The sequence below is a fragment of the Pongo abelii genome, chromosome 16 (assembly GCF_028885655.2).
Source record: "Pongo abelii isolate AG06213 chromosome 16, NHGRI_mPonAbe1-v2.0_pri, whole genome shotgun sequence".
NCBI classification, from domain to species: Eukaryota; Metazoa; Chordata; class Mammalia; order Primates; family Hominidae; genus Pongo; species Pongo abelii.
The window spans coordinates 67,929,395-67,955,665 of NC_072001.2; the positions used below are offsets into that span (position 1 = coordinate 67,929,395).

A 26,271-nucleotide genomic window follows, 5' to 3' on the forward strand; every position below is an offset into this window, starting at 1 on the left:
CACCCTCGCCTCAGTCTCTGGGCCGGAAGCCCCCTCCCCTTCCCCGCCGCAGCCCCCTCCTAGTCCCTCTCCCTCCGCCGGTGCAGGAAACCTTCTCCGCCCCGTCCCGCCCTCTTCCTCCAGTTGCATCTCCGCCCGGCTCCTCCGTCCAGTCTTCAACCCAGGCCCCGCCCCTCCCCACCCATTTCCCGCCCTGGGCCGGGCCCCCAGCCCCACCGCCCCCTCCCCGGCCCCGCCCCGGCCCCCGGAAGCCTCACCCCGCCCCCGGCCCCGCCCCCCCGAAGTTTCTTGGACCCCCGGCAGCCGGCGGGACAGAACGCGGAGAGTCGCCGCCCGGCCGGGCGTAGACGCGGTACGCGGCGCTGGGAGCGAGCGGCGGAGCGGCGGGACCTTGGCGGACTCGCCATGGAGGAGGAGGTGAGGGCGGGGCCCGGCGGGGCGTTGGGCTGGGGTCCTCGAGCCCCTCACGGGGATTGCGGTCCTGGGCTCAGGCCCTCGTTCCTCGTTCCTGCCCGCCCCACTCCCGCCAGTCTCACCTCAGGAAGAGCCTGGGCAAATGGGGCAGGGGCGAGGGGCTGGATCCATATCGGGGACTTCGCAGACTGCGTCCTCCTTCATTCTCGCTGACTTTCTCACCAGTTGTGGGACGTCGTGGTTGTTACTGTTCCCATTGGATTGACCAGGAGACTGAGACTCCAGCGAGTTTGATGACTTGCTGAAAGTGGCCTGGGTGACTGGGCTCGAACCCGATTACCGTTGACTCCCCGTACTGGCCAGGTCGGATCCTGACTCTGTGTGTGTGTGTGTGTGTGTGTGTGTGTGTGTGTGTGTGTGTTGGGGGGATCCTGTCTCAAGGATGTGACCATGCTTTGGTGGCAGGAGGACTGGAGAAGTTGCTTTTTTCTCCCTTGTATAAGTCTCTGTATCTCCTTTTCCCCCACTCTCTCCCCGCTCCACATCCATCTGAGCAGCTGTAGGGAAGGAATCGGGAGTCAGGCCCACCTAGGGTCTGATCTTAGTCCCTGCCTTCCCCACCCGAGGGCTGGACCAACTGTGTCCTTGGAGCCTCCTTCTAACCACTCAGAACACTCTTGGCCTGGGATTGGGTCTTGCCCCTGCCGCTGCCCTTTACTTGCAAAATCAGTACTGCCAGCAGCCCCTTTATCCGAGGGTCCAGCACGCAGCAAACACTTAATATATGCCTGTGGAATGATTAAGTTAAAAGGAGGGGCCTGTAGGGTCTAGAGGAAGGTGAATTTGTTTCTTATCCCCTGAGGGTGTCCCAGCTTCAGCCCCTCTCAGCCCAAGGGAAGGGGGCATGTCTTTGCCTCCTTGGATGGGGAGGTAATATGAAGCTCTCTGCCTTGGGGGAACCCTGGCCAGCTGGGAAGCCCTGAATGGACCGGACTGCCTTTGTCCCTTCAGTGCCCACCTCCCACTTTCCCGGGGCCATGGATAGGAGCAGCTAGTGGTCCGTCAGGGCTCCCTCTAGGCCAGGCCCTGCCTTTCTGTGGGATGGTAGATAAGTCACTTCCCCTCTCAGCCTTCATTTCCTCTTCTACAAAATATAGTGCCTGTCCTCCTACTCCTGGCCTGACAGTGGGTGAAGGTAGGGGGCAAAGTCAGGCCTCTGTGATTTGCTGCGGTTTCTTTCTTGCTGTTGGGTGGGGCTGCCATGTGCCCGCCCCAGGCCCCTGCTGCAAGGGCTGGGCTCTCTGGCCAGGGCCCCTCCCCTGCTCCCAGAGGATGTGGGTCAGGATTACTCCATCTCCTGATCTGCTCTAGCCCCTGATTAAGGGAAGTTCTCCGAGCATCTCCTGGGCCCAGCTCAGCTCTGTACACCTCTTGGTCCTGAATCTCTCACATTGCCACTTTCTTTTCTTTTTGTTTTTTGAGACGGAGTTTCGCTCTTGTTGCCCAGGCTGGAGTGCAGTGGCGAGATATTGGCTCACCGCAACCGCCACCTCCTGGGTTCAAGCGATTCTCCTGCCTCAGCCTCCTGAATAGCTGGGATTACAGGCATGCACCACCACGCCTGGCTAATTTTGTATTTTTAGTAGACATGGGGTTTCTCCATGTTGGTCAGGCTGGTCTCGAACTCCTGACCTCAGGTGATCCGCCTGCCTCGGCCTCCCAAAGTGTTGGGGTTACAGGCACGAGCTATTGCACCCAGCCTATATTGCCACTTTCTGACTCCCAGATGCCCAAAGCTCTCTAAATACCTGGGCCATCTAAGTTCTTGTCCACTTTACCCAAGCCCCTGCAAGCCTCACCCCCACAGCAGGGGCTTCCTGTCCCTACTCCCCTTTGGCATCCCTAACTCTGCTTTCCTCCCACTTCTCCCAGTAGCTTCCGCTTGTTGCACTAGGCCTCAGTGCCCATCTTGGTTTCTCTAAAACACCTCTTAGGTCATAGCCACATGCTCTGCCCCATGATCCCAGGCCATCTTCATCATCTCACTTTCACATGGCTGCTTTCAGCCGTCCTGCTAGCTTTCAGCTTCCTCCCTGTGCCCAGCCACCCTGGGCTAAGGAGGTCCTTCAGCCTCAGTGACCTCCTCTATGCAACAGGCTGGTAGCTCTTGTCAGGCTGAGGCTTGGGGAGGAGGTGCTGGTCTGGGCACTGGGCATCTGCCCACCTGTGTGCTCCTGGCCTCGGTTCCTCATTTGTAAAAGGAAAAGGGTGGGTGATCGAGCGATGTGATGATGTATATGCAAAAGCTGAGAAAACTGCGAATATCAGTGGGGGTATTATTGCTGCCATTGGAGTAAGCGTGGAAATCCTGGACCTAGGCTTTCCCTTCTCTACTCTGGGGCTCTGTCCTCTGCCAGCAGTCATGCCTTTCCCTGGCTTCTAGGCTCTCCACTTGCCCTCACCATCTAGAGACAAGCAGGGCAGTATCCTGTCCCAGTACTGTTTCTGTCCCACGGAGTAATCTCTTGCCCTTTCTGGGCTGTACTTTCTCTTTCTATAGTAAAGGGGTTGAGGGGGCAGGGGCTTTGATAACCTTTCGTGCCTTGCCTTCTCTGGACCAAGGCGTGTGTCTCTTCCCCTGCTCAGAGCCGTCCTCAAACCCTACCTTCTGCAGGGGTCTCCCAAACGAACCCCAAGCCCTTACCTCATCAGAGAGCTAGGACTGGTGCGTCCCTCTGGTTAAGTGCTACGTCTCTGCCAATAGGCTGGAGCCTCTCAAACAGGAGATGACCCGCTTCCCACCAGACAGGGGACTTATCTTATGCAGGGTCTCTGTTACCCACCTCAGACTGGAAGTTGCCCTGGGGCAGAGCCTGTGCTTCCTCTCTCTCAGTGCCCCGGCACAGGACTCTGACACGGTGGATTCTTAGTAGAGTTGGGTCAGAACATCACTAGGTTTAGTCAAAGAGCAAAGGTTATCATAAGCTCCCTGGGATGTGAGGTGCCAACCAAGTTTCTTCTAGTCTCTGTCTCTCGTAACCTGTGTTGTGGTTCTATCTGTCCCCTTCTGTGTACAGAGTTGAGGTGACCTAGCTTTTTTTTTTTTTTTTTTTTTTTTTAATGAGTGATCCAAGGGAGGCAGGCTGGTGCCTAGGGGTGCCTCAGGAGCTGCTCACAGTGGGCAGGAAAGGGCCTGGGTGAGGAGGGATGGGAGGGGAGAGGGCAAAACAGGAAGAACAGCGGTCAGCTGCTCAGTGAGGAGAGGAGGCTGAGAAACTGGGCTGAGCAGGACAAAACCTCCCCTGTGAACCCTGCCAAGGGGAGGGGCCCCTTATTAAAACTTACTGGGGCATAGCCAGGCCCCCTGGAGGGAGGGGGTCTGAGGGGCAGTGAAGGGGGCTGGGTGGAGGCAACTAGGACTCTGGCCTCCAGCCAGGCCTCCCCTGGGTGGCTGTTTCTGTGGCTGAGCTGTGGTTCACACCATCTGTAGCCCTTCGGTTGTCCCCTCCTCCATACCAAAGTGCTGTTTCGCCTAGTCCTGCCCTGGTCCCATTCATTCTTCAAGGACCTGGACTTGCTTCTGTAGGTAATCCAGTCACAGTATTCTTTGGGCTACACCAGCCCAGAAGTGACAGTGATCTAGGCACAAGTTCCAGCCGCGGCCCTAGGGAGCTTCCAGAGGGTAGAAAGTTTTCAGGAGAGGTCATGAGTGGAGAGAGTTTAGAAAGGGGTGTGAGATCCCATGGGGTGGTGGGTGGGTCCCCTGAAAGCAAAAGGCGAGCTTGGAGCTCAGAGGTGGGTGGCTGGGCAACAGCTTCACACTCCACAGACCTCACTGCCTTGTTTAAGAGAAACCAAGAGTCTGCCCATCAGGTGGAAGGCCTGGCAGGGGCTGGTGGTGCTGTCCTTGCTGTTGCCGTTGCAGTAGGAGGGTTGTCAGTGTGAAATGTGGGGGTGGGGTTTCCCATTTCCCTGTTCTTCCCTTCTAGCCCTGGGCCTGTGATAGCCTGCAGGGCTCGCTGAAGTAGTGTTAGGGCCCTGGGGGTGTCAGTGGTGATGTGGGGAATGGGAGTTGAGTGCATGATGGAATGGGAGAGCCTTTCCCTTCTTGTCAAAGGGTGCTGAAATCCCTCTTCTCCTGGACAGGGTGGCTCGTAATCGGCCAGCCTTCTACTTCCTTGTTCCTATATCCGGGAAGACCTTTTTTTTTTTTTCGGAGACAGGGCCTTATCCTGTTAACCATACAAGAGTCCAGTGGTGCAATCTTGGCTCACCACAACCTCCGCCTTCCTGGCTCAAGCGATTCTCCTGCCTCAGCCTCCTGAGTAGCTGGGATTACAGGCGTGCGCCACCACCGCCCGGCTATTTTTTGTATTTTTAGTAGAGACGGGGTTTCACCATGTTGGCCAGGCTGATCTCAAACTCCTGACCTCAAATGATCTGCCCGTCTCGGCCCAAAGTGCTGGGATTACAGGCATGAGCCACCATGCCTGTAGAAGAAGACCCTGGGAAGATCATTTGGACCACCCCACTTCCCCGTTTCTCTTGTCATCTACAAGTTAGGGAGAGACCCCAAGGTGGGACCCCACATTCCTGGAGCTCCTGGAGATCTGAGGCCAGCAGCTATAGACCAGAAAGGGCTTGTCCTGACTTGGGAACTAGGCCCAGGGAGAGGGTCCCTGAGAGCCAGAGAGGATGGCAGTGACAATGGTAACAATAATGACAGCTGCCGTTTACTAGGTTTAGGGCATCCTGGGAACTGCTCTATATGCCTTGTCTTTATTCAGCAACAAATGTTTATTGAGCACTTACTATGTGCCAGTCACTCTCTAGGAACTGAGGGTACAGGAGTGAACAAAACAAAAATCCCACCCTCGTGGAGTTGGATTCCTTACGACTTCTGCTGTTAGTAGCTGCATTTCACAGACGAAGAAACTGAGGCTCAGAGAGGTTAAGTGATTTGCTTCAGTCTGCATGACTGCAGCTTCTAAGCCCAGATTCCCCACCACTAGAATGTGCAGTTCAAAAGGGGGTGGGGGCCCACAGTGAGAACCAGGCTGGGGTTCCCCTGCCATGACAGAGACCAGGGAAGCCAGGTCTTCCCAGCTCTTGACAGTGCGCCGCGCTTACATCTCTCTGGGCTTGTTCTTCCAAAGGCAGCTGTGGCCACAGGATATCCCGGGGGAGAGGCACACCTCTTTTAACTGGGGCCCCTTTTTTGAATTTTATGTAAATGATAATGTAGTCAAAATTAGTCCATGCTAATTTCCTTCTAGCAGCCTCTAGATTCTGACACATTCTTGATCCCCTCTCCTTCACCCCCCACTTCGCACTCACAACTCTGGGTACCTATCAGTGAAGCAAAGTGGTTAGCAAAGGGTGTGTATTTCTATTTTCATTTCACACGTACCTCTTAAGCACCCATTATGTGTAAAAGAACAGGGCTGGGTGCTGGGGACCCAGAAGTGGATCTGACCCCAACCTTATTTGGTAGGCATGTACCTGGCACCCAGCCACCCAAGCAGGCAATCAATGAGGCACAAGATGTCAGTGGCTGGCCCCAAGTCTCCAGGGTGTCTACCCAAGTCCAGGGGAAGGGCTTGAATTTAACTCCTGTGCCAGCCTGTGGTCAAAGACAGAGTCCTTGGAACCCTCACCAGATGTGGTGGCCACCCTAAGGTCCTTGCCTGGAGTGGGGAGGAGGGGAGAGGAGCCTCCTGCTTTGGGTGGGAAGCGGGAGGGGCTGCAGAGTGGGTTCTCTAGAAGCATAGCGGTAGAGAGGCAGATTGCCACTCAGCCTGCCTGTCCTTCCAATCTTTGTTCTGGGTGGCCTTCCTGGGCCACCCCAACCTGAATTGGGTCCCCCACTGTCCTCTCGCTGCCCTTTGTGTGTTTCCTATATAGCATTTCACACAGGTTAATGGGTATGCCTGGGTATTTATTTGTTCAGCTCCTATTTTCCCGCACTGTGAGCTCTGAGGACAGAGACTGCCTTACTTTTATTCTCCTGTGATGTTGTAAGCACTCAGTACATTTGTTGACTGGTTGAATGAACACATGGAGGCAGAATGGTGGAGTGGGAAAAACGTGGGGTCAGAGAGACCTGCTTTGAATTCTGGCTCTGTCCTCTAGCCGTGGTTTGCCACTCTGTCGAATCATCCTCCATTCTGAGCTTTAGTTTGCTATGACACTTGGAAAATGAGGCTACCATCTTGGAGGGGAGTTGTAAGAGTGAAATGACACCATGTGTATCAAATGTTATACAGTGGCTCAGAGTAAAGTGGCTGCTGCTATTATTGCTGTTATTAGCTCTGATCCTGGGTTAGGAATATCTGCCTTGGGGGTTGTGGGGAAGCTCACATAGGATGATGTCATTAGGTACTTAGCATAGGGACATATCCCTTGTGTGACCTGTGAACCTGTGACCTGTGACCCCATGGTAGCAACCCTCATGGTATGAACTGGTGCTGTGTTACAGGGTGTGAAGGAAGCCGGTGAGAAGCCTCGGGGAGCACAGACGGTGGACAAGGCTGGCTGGATCAAGAAGAGCAGTGGGGGCCTCCTGGGTTTCTGGAAAGACCGATATCTGCTCCTCTGCCAGGCCCAGCTGCTGGTCTATGAGAATGAGGTGAGGACCTGCTTGGCCCTGAGATTGGGGGTTCTGGGACAGGGCAAAGTGAGGGCATTCGAGTCAGTAGGAGGACCCTGGGTCTGGGGCCAGAAGACCTGCTCTACTTTTGCCATGCTGTGCAACCTTGAGCGAGTACCTAATCCTCCCTTGGGTCTTTGTATATGGGAACAGTACCTCTGAGGACAAATCTAGGGTTTCTAGATGAGAGTTCTTTTCTTATTTTTTTTAATTTAATTCTTTTTTTTTTGGTGATGGAGTCTTGCTCTGTCACCAGGCTGGAGTGCAGTGGCGAGATCTTGGATCACTGCAACCTCCGCCTCCTGGTTCAAGCAATTCCCCTGTCTCAGCCTCCTGAGTAGCTGGGACTATAGGCATGCATGCCACCATGCCCAGCTATTTGTTGTTTTTGAGACAGAGTCTCGCTCTGTAGCCCAGGCTGGAGTGCAGTGGTGTGATCTCAGCTCACTGCAACCTCCGTCTCCTGGGTCCTGGTTCAAACAATTCTCCTGCCTCAGCCTCCGGAGTAGCTGGGATTACAGGCATGCACCACCATGCCCAGCTAATTTTTTGTATTTTAGTAGAGACGGGGTTTCACCATGTTGGCCAGGAGAGTCTCAATCTCTTGACCTCGTGATCCACCCACCTTGGCCTCCCAAAGTGCTGGAATTATAGGTGTGAGCCATCACGCCTGGCCCTCTTTTTTTTTTTTGAGATGGAGTTTCGCTCTTGTTGCCCAGGCTGGCGTGCAATGGCACGATCTCAGTTCACTGCAACTGCTACCTCCCAGGTTCAAGTAATTCTCCTGCCTCAGCCTCCCAAGTAGGTGGGATCACATGCGTCAGCCACCACACCCGGCTACAGCCACCACACCCGGCTAATTTTGTATTTTTAGTAGAGACAGGGTTTCACCCTGTTGGCCAGGCTGGTCTCGAACTCCTGACCTCAGGTGATCCACCCACCTCCGCCTCCCAAAGTGCTGGGATTACAGGCGTGAGCCACCGCGCCCAGCCGAGAGTTCTTTGAACTGTATGTGCGTCTACTGTGCAAGTCTTTTCCTGTCCCTGGGCAAGGTTCCATATGAGTCAATGTTGTAGAAAACTGAAGCCTGCTCCATTCAGCAGTGGTAGTAGAAATAATAATTAGCAGGCCGGGTGTGGTGGCTTACACCTATAATCTCAGCACTTTGGGAGGCCGAGGCAGGCGGATCACCTGAGGTCAGGAGTTCGAGACCAGCCTGACCAACATGGAGAAACCCCATCTCTACTAAAAATACAAAATTAGCCGGGTGTAGTGGTGCATGTCCATAATGCCAGCTACTCGGGAGGCTGAGGCAGGAGAATCACTTGAACCTGGGAGGTGGAGGTTGCAGTGAGCCGAGATCACGCCATTGCACTCCAGCCTGGACAACAAGAGCGAAACTCCATCTCAAAAAAACAAAAAAGAAATAATAAGTAGCACTCGTACTTGTTCGGAGATATGCTCTTACATATCTCCCTGTGACAAATCGCAGTAGTTCCATGAGAGTGGTCATCATGTTAGATTTTACAGAAGAGGATACTGAGGCTCAGGGTGACAAGATGACTGTTCAGCATCTCCCAGTGAATGGAGGAGTTAGGTCTAGAAGCAAGTCCAGCATGCTTTCTACCAAGAGACAGCAGCAAGTAAACTCCAAAACTTATTTTTATTAGAAAATCTCTAAAATATGTTAAATATTCTCTGCTTTCTTCAACAGAAGATTCTGGCCTAAATAAAATCATTCCCTGGTGGCTCAGTGTCATCACCTGTCAGACCCACCTGCAGAGTGGGTTCTCTAGTTGCGTAGGGGTAAAGAGGCAGATTGCCTCTCTGTTTTGAACTGGCAGGAGGCTGTACTTCTCAGCTTTTCTTTCTCCTTTAACATCAAGTTGCTGGTTGCAACTTCTGCTGTCCTTGTGCCTCTAATAGCCCTCACTTCTTCCCACTTCAGATGCTTGTTCCCCTTCTGATTTCAGCAGGCTTGGGATTTGGACAACCAAGGATGCTAAGCTTGCGTGTTAACTAAGAGTCAATTAAGATGTAGGTGAAGACTTGAGGAAGAAAAGTGGTTTTTCCTTGTAGATGGTGTTTGTGTGCTGTGGTTGAGGCTATCAGAGGGCCCATCCACTGAAAACAGGGTAGCAATATATGCCTTTGACAAATGAAATACCTGGGGAGGAATTGGCCTGGGGGCAGAAGGGGGAGCCTGCCTCTTCCTCATCCACCTCTCCCAGCCTGCCTCAGGCTATCTTGGCAAATTCACAGTTGTCCCAGGACAAGAAGGATTAGGCAACCTGGATCCAAAGTGTTTAAAGGAGCTGCCTCGGAGAAGCACCTCGTCTGACCTACGTGAGTTGCTGGCTCATGGAGTTTGTTTGGGTGTCAGAGAAGCAGTGGGAAGAGGGCAAGGGAATGAGGGTGTGTAGACAGCACCCCCAGATGTTCTCTACTGCTGCTCCCACCAAAATAGGAGGTACCACGGTTGAGAATGAGGTAGCAGGGGGACCTTTTTTCCAATAAAGGGGGTTGTCACAGCTTCTTCCGGTGCCAGCTGCCATGAGATTTAAGTGACAGGCTTCAGCTGTCAGCCTGTCAGGTACTGTCAGACTTGTCCTAAACTGCCTCTCTGCATCTGGCCACAGCTGGGAAGCAGGAAGGATTTCACATCTCCCAAACATGAAAAATCTAAATCACGCTTTTTTTTCCTTTTTTGAAAAAGGTTGCTATTAAAAATGCAATTTCAAGAACTTAGCACTTAGGGGTGGGGGAGCTTGGCCCTGGAGTAGGAATTGAGAAATGCTTATTAGCTCAATTCCTCTTTCTGATGTAAGGAACTAGGCGAATGCAAATGGCTCTTGGCTGTTTCTTTGCTGTCAGAGAGGCTGACATTCCAAAGATGCTTCCCTCACCCATTGCCTGCTGGTTTATCCGTTTTTCTGAGCTGCAGAAGAGCTGGGATGATTCAGCGTCTTGGGGTGGGGTGGAGAGGAGACCCAGGACAGGCAGCTGTTGGGAGCTCAATGGTGGAGGTGGATGGACTTTTTGTTCCCAGGCAGAGGAGGGTGTATTTGGGCCAGTGGCGGTCCAGTTTGTGGAGGCCTGTGGACACGGGGCAAGTAAGCTGCTCTCTCTCAAGCAAGGATTCTTCCCTGGGCAGTTTCCCTGCTCCAGATTCCCGGGGAGGAGGAGACTCTGGACCAGGCACTCAGAAAACTGGTCCTAGATAATGTTCTGCTTGAGGGCTGCTTCTTGTAGGGTGCAGTTGAGGGAACAGAAGGATGAGCAGATAGATACACAGAGAATGGGGTAGAGAAAGATGGCCAAGCGGGGAGTCAGGACTGTGTTTTCCCAGGGCAGGACTCAGCTCCTAGCACCTCGTAGGGTGTCTGCATCTTGCAGGTGCTTTGTAGATGTTTGCATCCCCTTGGCAGTAAATGATGGGATGGAGAGCACTCAAGTTCAGGGGTTCATGGTTGGGGGCAGGGGAGTTTCTCAGAGCAAGAGGATTTTTCTGGTCCATCTGTTTAGTTGAAGAATCTGGAAGGTATTGGAGGCTAGAGATTGCAAAGGGATGTATGGATGGAAGCAAAAGTGAGAAAAGATACTTGATTTAACCTGGTTTGGAGAGATAAGGCCACCTTGGCCATCTCTTCCCCTTTCTCTGAGGGGCTGACAAGAGTCAATTAGTGGTTATCCACATTAGATGTACAATCATCTGCTTTAAAAAATCCTGAGGTCTGGGTCTTGCCCCCCAAGAGATTGTAGTATAATTGGTCTGGGATGTCGCCTGGGCATTGGGATTTTTAAAAGCTCCCAGGTGCCACCAAGGCTGAGAACCTCTGATGTAGAGCAGTGGTTCTTTTTTTTTTGAGAAGGAGTCGCCCTCTGTCACCCAGGCTGGAGTGTGGTGGTGCTGTCTCGGCTCTCTGCAGCCTCCGCCTCCTGGGTTCAAGCGATTCTCCTGCCTCAGCCTCCTGAGTAGCTGGGACCACAGGCTCACGCCACCATGCCCAGCTAATTTTTGTATTTTTAGTACAGACAGGGTTTCATTATGTAGGCCAGGCTGGTAGCAGTGATTCTTAACCGTTTGCATCCAGGCCAGGGGTGGTGGCTTATGCTTGTAATCCCAACTCTTTGGGAGGCTGAGGCAGGTGGATCACTTGAGGTCAAGAGTTCGAGACCAGCCTGGCCAACATGGTGAAACCCCATCTCTACAAAAATTAGCCGGGCGTGGTGGTAGGCACCTGTAATCCCAGCTACTTGGGGGGCTGAGGCCAGAGAATCGCAGGAACCCAGGAAGCAGAGGTTGCAGTGAGCCGATATCATGCCACTGCACTCCAGCCTGAGAGAGCGAGACTCTGTCTCAAAAAAACAAAACACAAACAAAAAAAATTCGCATCCATCAAAATCCCTGGGGGCTGGTTAGAACGCAGATTGCCAGGCCCACTCCCCTAGGTTTAATGATTGAGTGGGGGGGAGGCCTGGGAGTTTGCATTTCTTTTTCTTTTTCTTTTTTTTGAGACAGTCTCGCTCTGTTGCCCAGGCTGGAATGCAGTGGAGCGATCTTGGCTCACTGCAGGCTCCGCCATTCTTTGGCCTCAGCCTCCCGAGTAGCTGGGACTACAGGCGCCCGCCACCACGCCTGGCTAACCGCCCGGCTAATTTTTTTTTGTAATTTTTTTTTAGCAGAGACGGGGTTTCACTGTGTTGGCCAGGATGGTCTCGATCTCCTGACCTCGTGATCTGCCTGCCTCAGCCTCCCAAAGTGCTGGGATTACAGGTGTGAGCCACCGCGCCCAGCCGGGAGTTTGCATTTCTAACAAGCTCTCAGGTGGTGCTAATGCGGCTGGCCCAGGTCCCACCCTTGGAGGACCCCTCGTGCAGAGCAACCTACTGCCTGTGACTGGAAGGAGTGTGCTGTGCTAGAAAGGGCCCTGGCCTGGGAGTCAGAGGCTGTGGTTTGAGTTAGGGCCCTGCCCCTTATATTTGGGTCTGTGTGCCTAGGGCAAATCCCTTCACCTCCAGACCTCCTTCTTTCCTTCTCTAAAATGAGGCAGATATGGGGCTGCAGGCTTTCAGGGTTATTATGAGGTTCAGAGACTCAGGGATGCAGAAGTGCTCACTAAGTGTCAGGTTTCTTCTGTTAAACATCAGCAAGGGTTTCCTTAACTTTTTGGTCAGTCCCAGGGTGGCGTACCCTCCCCCGCCGAAGGATCTGCTTCTGCTTCCCTAGACTCTCCTGGATGAGAGAGTTGCCACACCCAGGAAGTTGTTCCAGTTGGGTCTTCCCTGGAAGAGGACCAGTTGACCACCATTGAGGGAGGAGCTTTTCCCAGGCAGCTTGCTGGACAGGCACCTGATGGGTGGAGCCTGTGGAGAAGACACTCAAATGTCAGGAGTGGTGGGCAGGAAGACAGCCTGGCTAGTGTCCGGAGATGGCCGGGAAGAGGCTGGGCACTGTTCTGGCCACTGGCTCTCCTAATGATGAGGCCTCCAAGTGGTGGGGTGGGGATGGGATGCGCTTGAAGGAGCCCTTGCCTCTTGCTTGTATGTAGCCTGCAGCCTTGGATGAGGTGCTGCTCTCCCAAGCCAGGGCTCCGCAGGAGATGATGCTGAGTGAGGAACACAATTCAGTATGGCTGTGCTGAAGGCAGGGCATGTAGCCCCAAATTTGCCTTGTTCACACTTCCCTCTGGCTCTTCCTGGAAAGTCCTTGTTGTCCCCCGTCCCCATCCCACTCCCTGCCTGCCATTTCGTGGCATCCTGCATTCTTCTGGCTGTCTCTTCCACAGATCTCTGCCTGGCCTCTGGGCATGGCTGGACCCCAGACAGCCTTTTCTTATCCTCTCTAGCTTCCCCTCTGTTTCCTCCTCTGGCCTTAGGCACATACCCGGCTCTGGGCTATGTGCCCGTCTCCCATCTGGATGGGTAGCCTCGTGGGCATCCCTCCAGCCAGCATGCACTTGCCAGGGTCTGGACACCACATCTTGGTGACTGATTGGCAGCCTGAGGTCCTCCCTCTGACCAAGTGATATCCTCACTGAGTGGGATCAGGGTCTGGGACATGAGTAGTTGAGGGTGGTGGTGGGTCTGACTGTCACTAGCTCATGTCCCTTCTGTCTCCCTCCCCAGGATGATCAGAAGTGTGTGGAGACCGTGGAGCTGGGCAGCTATGAGAAGTGCCAGGACCTTCGTGCCCTCCTCAAGCGGAAACACCGCTTTATCCTGCTGCGATCCCCGGGGAACAAGGTAGGGAGATGCCTGCTGCTGCCTCATCTCCCTCTAGGCCAGAGTTGGCTTGGGAGGCCTAAGCAGGTTTAAGGCAAGCCTGGCCCCTTGAAAAAGCCCATTTTCTGTTGTGTGTGGCTGAGGCTCAGCCCTAGCAGCCACCATAGGTCAGACCTTTGCTCATTTTGTCTCGGAGTCTTCCAAGCCCCTAGTTGATAAGAGATGCACTTAGGGCTCTGTTGAGAGACCTCTGCTCCCCTCTTCCTCTTGCAGGCCCAGGGCCTCCATCCCAGGCTGTAGTTGGAAAGTAGCCTTTGGGAGGTGGGGCATTTGGCTGTATCCCAGACCCTGGAGGAGGCCCAGGGCTGAGGCAGGAGAGCTGTGGTTGAGGCCTCCACCCTGCCAGGCCTCAACACCCTGATGTAGCCTGGGGCAGAGGGGGAGGGTGCGACCTCCCTTCATCCCAGGCCTTTGTGGGTGGGCCCACCGTGGACTCAGGACTAGGAGGCCTGCAGCCCCCCAGCTTTCCTCCCCTTGCACTTTCCTTTCTTGGCTGTAGCTGGGGAAGGTCCCTGGCTTGAGTCTTTCTCTGGGACATGCTGTGTGTGCAGATAAAGTTTGCTGTTTGTACCACATTTCTCTGGCGGGGAGTCTGGTGGGTGTTGACACATGGTGTAGCATCACAGATGTCAGGAGCGAGTTCAGATTTGAGGCTGGCATGCACAGCACCTCTCGCCAGCTTGCACCCATCTGCGGCTGGGCCATTCCTTGCCTTGTCCTCTGCATGTCATGTGGAGCCTCGCAGAATAGGGCTGAGTCACAGAGGCTGGGGGTTGGGGAGCAAGTCTGGTCTGGGCCTGCTGGAGGCCATTCTGTTTCTCCCCCAGCTTTAGGGGATGGGAGCCCAGTCCTCTGCAGACCCTGAAGACCACAATGCTTTACTCATTGACCCTTTGTCCTACTGTGCAGGGGGTGGGGATACAGAAGCAACCAAGATAGCAGTGGAGGGGGCTGTGGAGCTGTGATACTGGGGAGCTGGAAGTGTGTCCCAGGGTAGGGGCTGGTATAATTATAGTGTTATGAGGGCTTATGGGACTGGGCCCAGGTTTCACTTGACATCTGCTGCTTAGGGCTCTTTGAGGACAAAAAAAGTCACATTTTAATCTTTTCAAGGCCTGGAGCCCCTACCCTGTCCTGGAGACCCACTTCCTTCCTGAGTGGGTGCTGTATATGTGGATGTGTGTTTGAGAGAGATGAGATGCAAAATATGTTCTGTGTGAAGATCTGCCACCTGTGTGTCTGGCCCTTGTGTGTGTATCTTTTTTTTTATGCAGGTGAGTGCTCACCTGGCCGTGTGTCTGTCTGGGTGTGTGTCTTAGTGTGCTATGTGGATGTGGGGTGGAGGGGGACCTAGCCTCTCTGGCCTCTGCCTTTGCTGTTCTGTGGGCCATCTCTTCCCCAGCTCTGAGAATCAGCTGGTGATAGACTAGGTGGGCTTGGCTCAGCTCAGGGTGGGACATCACCTTCAGAGAAGCCTGTTTGTGCAGCTGTGTTCTCAGCTGCTTCAGCCAACACCCTCCCTACCAGCCCCCAACCTTGCAAGAATTTAGGCTAGCTCTGAGAACAGGACAAGAATTTAGGCTGGCTCTGAGGATAGGAGATGGGGCTGTGGAGCAAGTGGTGGGTGCTGCGGATGAAACAGTGCATCCTGGTTCCAGCTCAAGGGCCCCTGACCCTCCCCACCCCAGGAGCTCACACAGATTGGGGCTCTCCAGAGGTCAGTTGGTGGACCTGGCCCAGGGCACTGCATTCCCACATCCTCTCACCCTCCTTTCTCAGCAGCCTGGGTGTTCCCCGTCCTCAGTGAGGCCTCCAGCCGGCCAGGAGGTCACATGACCCTGGCTGTCTGGTCCTGAGGCCGCCTTTTTTCCCCTCTAATCAAATAAACAAAGACTCCAATGTCTTACATGCCCCTCTCCCCCTGCTTCTCCAGCCCCACACCCCTGCCCATGAGGTCACAGGCAGACGCTGCCAGGAAGCAGGGTGGCCACTGCTGGGCCTTGCTGCCCTGTTGGTCTCAGCCAGCTTGGCCCTTTCCTCTTTCCTGCCTCCTCTCTTCCCCTCCCACTTTTTTCCACTCTGCCATCTTGTCCTTACTCTTTTCCCAGGCCTTGTGGGCCTAGTCTGTGGCCAGTCCTGTTAGCATCTAAGCTCCTAGCAGTGCCTGTGTCCCTGGGGCTTCTTGGAAGTTCTCAGGGCAGGGACCTGTACAGCCTTTGGCCCTTCAGGATGGCTTGAGGGGAGAGGCACAGCTTCTTGGTATTCTTATTTTTTGAGACAGGATCTCACTCTGTCACCCAGGCTGGAGTGTAGTGGCATTATCTCAGCTTGCTGCAGCCTCTGCCTCCTAGGCTCAGGTGGTCCTCCCACCTCAGCTTCTGAGTAGCCGGGACTACAGGCACGTACCATCATGCCCGGCTAATTTTCATATTTTTTGTAGAGATGGGGTCTCGCTATGTTGCCCAGGCTGGTAACTTCTTGGTATTCTAATTGTTTCTATTCTGGTCATCCTTGTGGAATGCCTGGCTCGTTCAGCCAGATACAGGTTTCCTTAGGAGGGTGGAGCTGGGTCCTGTTTAACCTTGTCTTCCTTCTCCTGTGGGAGCCTTTTAGCTTGCACAATAGGTCTTCTCTGAGGCCATTTCTGCTTCTCACAAAGGAGCAGAAGAGAGCCGAGGCAGCCTGCCTCAGGTGGGCTGGGCCAGTGGGGAAGGAGCTGCAGTTTGGGCTGGGTCCAGTGGTTCTGTTCTTGTCCCTTTGAGGTCCAGAGTAATGAAGCGAGTAGAACTTGGTAATCTGACTTCTAGGCCTGCTCTTCTCTGGCCTCCTCTTGTTCCATTGGCTCCTGAGTTCAGCTGTACACTTCTCAAGCTCCCTGGATGTTAAATCCTGCACCATGCAGGGGTCACACCAGCTCTGAGCCTGTGAATAGGAAGAGCAGCTGAGTAGAAGGGCTGGCCCCAGACTCCCTTTCTAGCAGGTCCCATCACAGAGTTGAGTGGCCTTAGCGACCCCAGATGTAGTGTGGTCTGTCTCTGAGCCCCCAGCAGCCCTGATGGCTGAGCTGAGGCAGTTGCCAAGGTGCCCTGGGGTTTCTGACTTAACTGAAGATCTGCTTCCAGGATCATATTTACCCTGGTCATGCAAATGAGCATTTGGCTGTGCCTGGCATGGTGGGGGTGGGACACAGGGCCCTGCATGAGGAGGAGGCAGTGGCAGCCAGGAGGAAATTATATAATGAGGATGCTGAGGGGGCCAGGCCGACCTCGGTGTTACATAACTGGAGAGTGGAGGGAGGGGAGGTACTATCTAACATCAGGGCGGAGGATGGGCAAGCTGGCGACCGCCAACAAAGAACTAGGGCATCTTGAGGTCAGAGAGTAAGCAGTGGTCCAAAAATGGTGAGGGAAGGAAACTTGGGCCAGTTCATTAATTTTTTGGCTCATTCATTCAAGAACTATTTACTGAGCACCTACTATGTGCCAGTCCCTGCTTTTAATCATGTTTAATTTCATCATCATTGCTTGGTAGTAGGCAGTGTTATCCCATCTTACAGACGAGGAAACGAACTGTTTTGTCCAGAGGGAAGGCAATGGTGCTAATTCCTATTACTGAGTATTCACTCTGCCTAGCTCCAGCTTTATTACTTTAGATATATCTTTTTTCCCCCAGTTAAAAAAAAAAAACTGTGGTCAAAAAAATTTACCATCTTTTCCAGTTTGAAATTGCACAATTCAGCGGCATTAAATACATTCATGGTGTTGTACAGCTATCACCACCATCCATCATATAACTCTCCATCGTGTAAAACGAAAACTCTATGCCCATTAAATAATAATGCCCCATTGCCCCTCTCCCCAGCCCCTGGCAACCACTCTCCTTTCTGTCTGTATGATTTTGACAACTCTAGGTACCTCATATAGGTGGAATTGTACAGTTTTTGTCTTTTTGTGTCCAGCTTATTTCACTTAGCACAATGTTTTCAAGGTTCATCCCTGTTGTAGCATGTGTCAGATTTTTCTTCCTTTTTAAGGCTGGCTGATAATCCATTGTACGTATGGACCACATTTTGCTTATCCATTCATCTGTCAGCGGACACTGAGGTTGCTTCCACCTTTTGGCTGTTGTGAACAATGCTATGAGCATGGGTGTACAAATTGGATACATCATTTTAAAATGATGTATCCATCATTTTATCCATCATTCAAATTGGATACGTCAATTTAAAAATGATCTTCATGGCTCCATGAGGAAGGTTCTGGTGGTATTCTCTTTTACAGGTGAAGAAACTGAGGCCTGAGGTCAGACACCTGTAAGTGGTGCACTGTCCCACTCAGAGGCCCTACTGCCATATCCACTGCGTGAGGCAGCCCCTCAGTTTCCATGGCCTCACTCCTTCCTCTCATTTCCAGGCCATTGGGCCTGGCAGGGTCAGGGTTCTCTGAGCCACCCTCTGATTCTAACAGGAGCTCAGAGCCCCTACCTGAATTGGGAAAGGAGTCATGGGTGGTGTGGGGTGGGTTTGAATGTAGACTGGGGCTATTCCTACTTTTCAGAGTAAATAGAAGCCCAGAGTCCAGGCAGCTGGCCTGGGGGAGTCCCATGGAGCTGGACCAGATCCGGGCTCTTTCTACAAGGCCAGGCTGATTCGAATCTAGACCCAGCTGCATGCTGGTGGGCAGTGGGGAGGGCTTCTTTGTGAGATCTTTCCCTTTCCTGGCCCAAAGCCTCAGTGTCATACTTACTGTGGGGTCATTTTGGTTTGACTTTGGGATCTAGGTTAGGAAGCCTCCTTAAGATGCCAAATGTGAGCTTTGTTAAACATCTGCCATCTACTCCATCCATCTTGCCCACAGGTCAGCGACATCAAATTCCAGGCACCCACCGGGGAGGAGAAGGAATCCTGGATCAAAGCCCTCAATGAAGGGATTAACCGAGGCAAAAACAAGGCTTTTGATGAGGTGCGATGCAGTCTGTGGACAGCTCTGTGTCTCCTTTCCCACTGCGTGTGATCTAGGAGAGGACCCTGCCCCTCCTCACCCCAGACTTCCCCTCGATTATGTCACTGCTATGGGGCATTGTTGTTACCTTCTGTAGTCCTCACTACAGCCCCTCATAGTAGGTGGTGCTGTCCTTGTTTTACAGATGAAATGGAGGCCTAAGGAAATTAAGTAACTTATCTTAAACTGGAAAGCAGATAAGTGGTGGGCTGGAACTAGACTGGTGGCAGCATGCATCCTTTCTAAGCCTGGCCTCAGCTGGAAGCAGTAGGTGGGCCCAGGCCAGAGAGTGCTGCAGAGTGAGCCAACAGCTCCCTTTTCAGTTTGCCCATGAAGTCCAGGGCAGGCTGGCTCTCAGCTCTGGGCCTCCCTCTCTGTCTACAATGACCATTCAGCCCTGCAGACCTCAGCCCCCTGTGCTGTACTGGGGACTGTGGCAACAGTAGCCACAATCTGGCTTGGGGCAGGCAGAGCATCCCATGGATCCAGGATCTCCTAGGAAGATTTGTCTTTGACATCATGGATCTTTGGTTATTTGGGCTAAAATGGACCTGGGGGCCACCTACAGTGATGCCTTGGATTATGTCAAGGAGCAAATCTTCCCAAGCAAGTCCCCTCTTAATACCCAGGTTCCCTGACTCCCAGCCCATAGCTCCTATGTCGTGTCCTGTGTTACATGTCATGCTCAGCCCTTCACTACCTAGGGGAAAAGTGTCCCCATTCCGCGGGAGAGGGATGATGGGACATATCATAGATATTGGGGGAGGCCATAGGAGCCGTGGGCTGGGCCTCAGCCCGCAGTCTGCTCCTCCACTGAGGGACAGAGACAGCTGGAGTCACATGTGGGCCTGAGCCCCCACTCCCCATCATAGGGCCAGGCTGCTCCAGGGTTCTGAGTCTGGACCTCCCATGTGACTCTTACTCTGAGGCTTCCCAGCCAATCCTGACCCCTTCTGTTACCCTCAGAGAGAAGATGCTGCCCTCCAGGCTCCCAGGCTCAAGGGGCAGAGGCCCTGCTCTCTCCCTGGGCTCTCTCCAGGGGTCCTGGGAGGGTGGCAGAGGCCAGGGCAGACCTTTTTCAGAAACCAGGTGCCAGGGGAGCATAGGCTGCTTTCTACCTTCTCTCCTAGCTAAGCCCCAAAGCCACCTCAGGGCTGCTTATATATTTCTGATATACTCAGGGGCAAGGGCCGATGGCCCATATTTGGGCAGAAGGACTGAGGCAAATGGCAGCTGCAGAGAGGGAGAGCCTCAGACTTTGCAAGAGACCCCGGGGACCCCGGGGCATTGCAGAGTCAGAGAAGCAGAGGCCAGGGCAGGGAGATTCCCAGAGGGGGCAGCGGTGGGGCACTGACCTGGCCTCTGAGCCAGGTCCACCCTGGCTGCTTCCCACACTCCCCAAGGCTTGACAGGGGCTGATCTGGTTCTCCTTCCCTCCAGGTAAAGGTGGACAAGAGCTGTGCCCTGGAGCATGTGACACGGGACCGGGTGCGAGGGGGCCAGCGGCGCCGGCCACCAACAAGAGTCCACCTGAAGGAGGTAGGGCCTTGCCCAGTGTGGATGTTGGGGTTAGTTGAGCCTAGGACCTCAGCTCCTCTGGGCAGCAGCCAGGCTTGGGGCCACATTTTTCCTGAGGACACCTGGAGCTGGGGTTTCCTGAGGAGTAGACAGGAAGTGATGGGGCACCTGTGTTACACGTGCTCAGGGTATGGACGTCCTTGAGCCTGTAGCCTTTTCCATTTGTTCAATCCACACACAAATGTTGAATCTGTCCTTAGCCAGAGTTGGTGCCAGAGGGAAACTGAAGCCCATGAGGCCAGTCCCTGCCCCTCAGAGCTCAGCTTCCAGCTGAAAAATAGGCCTGTCCCACAGACTGCTCCAAGCAGAGCTGTGTCTGATTTTTGTGCGGAGGAAGGAAGGCTCTAGGAGGTCAGGGCGGGAGGGACCACAAGGAGCCACTGGCATTTTAGCTGACCCTTGAAGGATGGGAGGGGTTCACCTGGTGGACTTGGAGTCGGGGGATTCTCTGTGGAGGGAGTGCTGTGAGCCGAGGCACAGCGGGAGGGTTTGAGGTACGCAGAGCAGCTCCACTTGCCTGAGAGATTGGTCTAAGGGGGTTGTGGGGAGGAAATTGTGGAGGCCTTGGATGAAGAAGCTGGAGACAGGAAGGGAGAGTGCGTTTCAGAGGTCAGTTTGAGGCTCTGGGTAGGATGGGTTGGGTTGAGAGAGGGAAAGGCAGGGGCCAGGAAGGAGGTGGGGCAGGTGGCTTTCCAGGCCTCTGGAGGGGATGAAGAGGGAGGGGTTGATGGGAGGATATTAGGAAGCAAGAGCCACCTGGGCTTGTGATTGAGTCCAGGGATTGGACCAAGGGAAGGTTGTCTGAGGTTCCCCAAGCCTGGAGACTGGGAGCATGGAGGCCCTGGGCACAGGGAATTTGGAGAGGGTATAGGCAACGGGGAGGGGGAAGGGAGGAGCCTCTTTTAGACCAGTGGAGCTCATGCTGCAGGGGAGGATTTTGGAGGCCAGGAAAGAACCTCAGCAAGTGCTACATTTAGGGACTGGAGGGAAGTCAGCCAGCAGGGAGCCAAGAAAGAGGAAGCCAGAGGCAAGTGCCACATCTGGAGAGAGATAGGCACAAGACCTGGTGGGCATCAGCCAGGTTGGCAGCCGCAAGTCACAAGGGCAGGACCAAGGACAAGGCATTTACAACATATTTTCTTTTTCTTTTTTTTTTTTTTGAGATTGAGTCTCGTTCTGTCGCCCAGGCTGGAGTGCAGTGGTGCAATCTCAGCTCACTGCAACCTCCGCCTTCCGGGTTCAAGAAGTTCTCTGCCTCAGCCTCCCGAGTAGCTGGGATTATAGGCGCCCTCCACCACCCCCGGCTAATTTTTGTATTTTTAGTAGAGACGAGGTTTCACCATCTTGGCCAGGCTGGTCTTGAACTCCTGACCTCATGATCTGCCCACCTCAGCCTCCCAAAGTGCTGGGATTACAGGCGTGAGCCACCGCGCCTGGCCTTGCAGCATATTTTCTAAAAGGAGTTGATTTAGGGCTGTCCCGGGGTGCAGGGCTGGGTTTGCCAGAGGGAGGGACCCAAGGTCATGGGAGGTTTGTTTTTGAGTTGCGGCAGCCTGTGCCTGTCTGTCAGCTGAGGGATAGGATCCTGCAGAGGGAGCACTGAGGTGGCCACAGAGAAAAGGAATGCCTGATGGGGGCCGGGGACAGGTGTGGGGAGGGCCAGCCTTGGAGGGAGGGGCCCTCTGCACAGAAGAGTTCAGGGAGGCAGCTGTGTGTGTGTGTGTGTGTGTGTGTATGGTGTGTTGGGGGTGACTTTCTGGTGGTCCCCAGTGCCTGATGTCAGCCAGGTCCTGTGTATGTATAAAAGGGAGTGAGAGCAACAAAGGGAGATGGGCATGGTGGCACATGCCTGTGGTCCCAGCTACTCTGGAGGCTGCAGTGAGCTGTGGCCATGCCGCTGCACTCAGCTTGGGTGACAGTGCGAGACTCCTTTTTTTTTTTTGAGACAGAGCTTTGCTCTTGTTGCCCAGGCTGTAGTGCAATGGCATGATCTCGGCTCACAGCAACCTCCGCTTCCCGGGTTCAAGCAGTTCTCCTGCCTCAGCCTCCCGAGTAGCTGGGATTATAGGCATGTGCCACCACGCCCGGCTAATTTTGTATTTTTAGTAGAGACGGGGTTTCTCCATGTTGGTCAGGCTGGTCTCAAACTCCCGACGTCAGGTGATCAGCCTGCCTCGGCCTCCCAAAGTGCTGGGATTACAGGTATGAGCCACTGCACCCAACCAACCCCATCTCTTAAGAAAAATAAGGTGGCAGGGGAGAGTAAGGATCCCAGCCAGGACCCCCACCATCTGAGGGACCTTGGGAAAGGCCTCTTGCCCAGCCCTGCTGGGGCCTCTGAGGCTCTCTGGGAGGGTCTCATGACTGTGGGACTGCTGGATATCCCTATTGGTCCCTGGAGCCTGGTGGGGGTGGGTAGCTGCCTTCTGGTGCAGCTGTTCTCTGGCAGTCAGCTGTGGTATGGGACCACATCTGATGACACGAGGAGAGTGGGCACAGGCTGCCGAGCAGCTGGACAGGCAAAGGCTGGAGAGAAGCTGGCAGACGGAACAGAGGTCTCCAGGAAGGGCAAGCAGAAGTCAGTGAGCTTGAGACGAACTGGAAGAAGTATGTTTGAGTCCTGGTCCTGTCTCTGACTGACCAACTGGTTGTGGGGACCCTGGGTATGGTGATGGGTAGGTGGGTTGCAGAGAAGGGAACCTCTGAAGGCCATACAGCTAGGTAGGGGTTAGAAACCAGCCTGGGGCTCCAAGAGGACCCTGGCTGTGACGTTCCTGGCCTGTGATTCCAAAACAGGGAATTCTTTGGTGGTGAGGGAAAGGAGAGGAAGATTCATCAAGAATCACTTTAGCTTCTAATCAAGTAGCCACAGAAGCCAGGACAGAGAGAGGCTGGGGAACTGGGGGCCTGGACAACCTGGATGGGAGAGGGTAAGAACTCGTGTCAGTGGGCACACCTGACCCAATGGCTCATCAGCCAAGATGACACCCATATACCATCCCCCCCCACCAGGTGGCCAGCGCAGCTTCTGACGGTCTTCTGCGCCTGGATCTTGATGTTCCGGACAGTGGGCCACCAGTGTTTGCCCCCAGCAATAATGTCAGTGAAGCCCAACCTCGGGAGACACCCCGGCCTCTCATGCCTCCTACCAAGCCTTTCCTAGCACCTGAGACCACCAGCCCTGGTGACAGGGTGGAGACCCTTGTGGGGGACAGAGCCCCAACCCCTGTCTCAGCAAGCTCTGAGGTCTCCTCTGAGAGCCAGGAGGACTCAGAGACCCCAGCAGAGGAGGACAGTGGCTCTGAGCAGCCTCCCAACAGCGTCCTGCCTGACAAACTGAAGGTGAGCTGGGAGAACCCCAGCCCCCAGGAGCCCCCTGCTGCAGAGAGTGCAGAACCATCCCAGGCACCCTGTTCTGAGACTTCCGAGGCTGCCCCCAGGGAGGGTGGGAAGCCCCCTACACCCCCACCCAAGATCTTATCGGAGAAACTGAAAGCCTGCATGGGTGAGATGCAGGCTTCTGGGCCACCTGCTCCAGGCACAGCGCAGGTCTCAGTGAATGGCATGGATGACAGTCCTGAGCCTGCCAAGCCCTCTCAGGCTGAGGGCACCCCAGGAACTCCCCCAAAGGATGCAACAACATCCACAGCACTGCCCCCCTGGGACCTGCCACCTCAGTTCCATCCCCGCTGCTCCTCCCTTGGGGACTTGCTTGGGGAAGGCCCACGGCGTCCCTTGCAGCCCAGGGAACGGCTATATCGGGCCCAGCTGGAGGTGAAGGTGGCCTCGGAACAGACGGAGAAACTGTTGAACAAGGTGCTGGGCAGTGAGCCGGCCCCTGTTAGCGCCGAAACATTGCTCAGCCAGGCTGTGGCGCAGCTGAGGCAGGCCACCCAGGTCCTGCAGGAAATGAGAGATTTGGGAGAGCTGAGCCAGGAAGCACCTGGGCTAAGGGAGAAGCGGAAGGAGCTGGTGACCCTCTACAGGAGAAGTGCACCCTAGGGCCTACTGGGCCAGAGGCACCATCCCTCCTGGCCATCCATCAATTCCATCAAGGCCCAGCCCTGCTGAGAAATGTGCTTCTGCTTCTACAGCAATGGCTGCAGGAGGGCCATTGGGCATGTCAGGGTTTGGCCATGACCCAAAGAGACTCCTGGCGTCCTTCCTACTCTGCTCTGGCCAGTGGTGCCAGGTGCCACCCAGGGCTACCGCCTGGCTATCTGGCCTGGCCTCTGGGCTGGGGCTGGGGCTGGGGCTGGGAGCACACACGCTGGGACCTATGTGTTTGTGTGGTCGTTCCAAACTGCCCCAGGGCTTTGGGGGCGGCACTTGGGGTTTCTGGGAATGACATCATCTCTGTTCCCCATCCTCAGTAGTTTACATTCCTAACTTCTGAATAGAGCACAGCTGAGCCCCCTGCAACTTCCATCTCCAGCTATTCCTAGGCAAAGAGCCTCATGGCTAAGGCATCCTCAAAGCTAGCCCCCCTCCCACCTATTCTGAGTAGCTGCGGAGGCCTTGGGTCCAGGCTCTAGGTTCATCCCTCAGTTGCGGGGAACGTAGGACCCAGCTGGAGCCTCTTGAGGGAGATGAGAGGCCTCTTTGTGAGGAGGACATTAGCTGTGTGGCCTCTCTCTCTCTTTGGCCCTGTTTCCTTTTTTGCAAAACAAGGACATTTTCTGCAGCCCTTTCCTCTCAGGTGAGCTGTGATTGGAGGGCTTAGGTCTAGAGGATTCAGGAGTGGAAGAGGAACTTAAGGGGTCCTCTAGTCTAGTCTCTGCCCCTGGATAGTGTCCAGCCTTGTATATTTCTGAAGAGGTGAATCCCAGAGTGGTCCTGATGTCCACATTAGAAAAACTTACTTGTAATGATCATGTCAGCCTTCAGAAGAGAATCCCCACCAACTTCTGTGCCTCCTCAGATGGGGATTTATCTGGGTCTCTGTGGTTCCTTCTCAGCTGAAACAGGTCCAGTATCCCAGTCATTTCTTCAAATGTTGATAGGGGTATGTTGGAATCCGAAGCCACTTCCCCGCCTTCAAGCCCCAGATGGGCTGCTCTCCTGTAACTTTCTAGGAGAAGAGACATTTTCTTCTTTCCCTTTCCTGGTCCATCCCTGCACCCTGGTCCTCTCCCAGCCTCTCCCCGACATTGTCCCTGACTCTAGGGGCACATCCAGTCTCCATCGTGCTGCAGCAGCTGGACTGAGGGCAGAGCCTGTAGGTGCAGAGGCCCTGGCTCCCGAGGTCCAGCCACTCTCCCTGGGGCCTGTGGGGTGAGAGCAGCTTCTGATAGGACCTGCCCAGATTTCTGCATGTGCACTTTTGTTTACTGAAAGAGAGAAAGGGAGGGTCACAGCAACGTGCCCTGGCCTTTCTGCCCCGTTCCCCGACCCCACTGAGGCCTGCTGCACAGGTCAATGTCTTCGTTATCGTTATTGTACTGTCACTTTGTTCTTGAGGTAGTAGTCAAGGATCAGGAGGGGCAGATGTCCTCTCTGGGCTGCATGGGGCAGGAGCAGAGGTGAGCAGCAATGCACTGGTTCGGGAGCCCCCATCAGCCTCCTTGTGCAAACTGGGCCCCCGTGCCACAGTCTGCCTTTCCCTCCATCTGCCCCAGGACAAGAGTAAGAAGGACATCAGGTACCCAGTCATGTGATCCCCTGCCATCTTCCCTTAGGAACAGCCTTCCCCCACCAGCAGCCATGGCTGGCTGGGGCTTTAGCCAAGCCACCTACTGCCAGGAATTGGAGCCTCAGTTCCCTCCTGTGTGAAGTAGCTAACTGCAGCAGCTGGACTGAGGGCAGAGTCTGTGGGTGCAGAGACCCTGCATGCAGGTCACAGGTTTAGGCCCAGCTCCCCAGGCCCAGCCACTCTCCCTGGGGCCTGGTGGGTAGGCAAGTAGCTCTGGGGCCACCTCAAGTGACCAAATGCTATTAATTTCCATCCTTTAGCAGCCTGGGCCCTAGGCAGGAAGCTGGCTTCTGGGAGAGGAGTGAGAACGTGCAGGGCCTGCCTAGCTTGCCTCCTTGAGGAAGGTGGCATTCCGTGCTTGCCTCCTTGAGGAGGGTGGCATTCTGTGTCTTCTGCTTATGAAGCGCTTTTCTTAAAGTTTGGCAATAAATCCATTTTTATGGAACTTCAGTGCCTCAAGCCTGTTTGTTGTTGTGGGTGCCAGCTCCAGGGCTGCCCTTCTCCAACACAGCAGTTGGTGATTGGTATCACCAGTCCCCCAAACTCGGTACTAGGGCCCCCATTCCATAAGCTGGGCTGGGACACTGCCTGCTCCTGGGCTTCATTATTGCTTATTATTATTATTATTATTATTTTAATTTTTTATTTTTTAA

General features: G+C 54.3%; 1 protein-coding gene across 1 annotated transcript; it reads left to right on the top strand.

Annotated features, from left to right (window-relative positions):
* Positions 1–275: 275 nt before the first annotated feature.
* On the top strand, positions 276–26,063 carry PLEKHO2 (pleckstrin homology domain containing O2). Its single transcript, XM_024232638.3, has 6 exons — positions 276–417; positions 6,893–7,042; positions 13,193–13,309; positions 18,205–18,309; positions 19,789–19,887; positions 22,939–26,063. Exons 1-6 carry the CDS (start codon positions 406–408, stop codon positions 23,926–23,928), a joined length of 1,473 nt encoding a protein of 490 aa, XP_024088406.1. The 5' UTR covers positions 276–405; the 3' UTR covers positions 23,929–26,063.
* Positions 26,064–26,271: the final 208 nt, after the last annotated feature.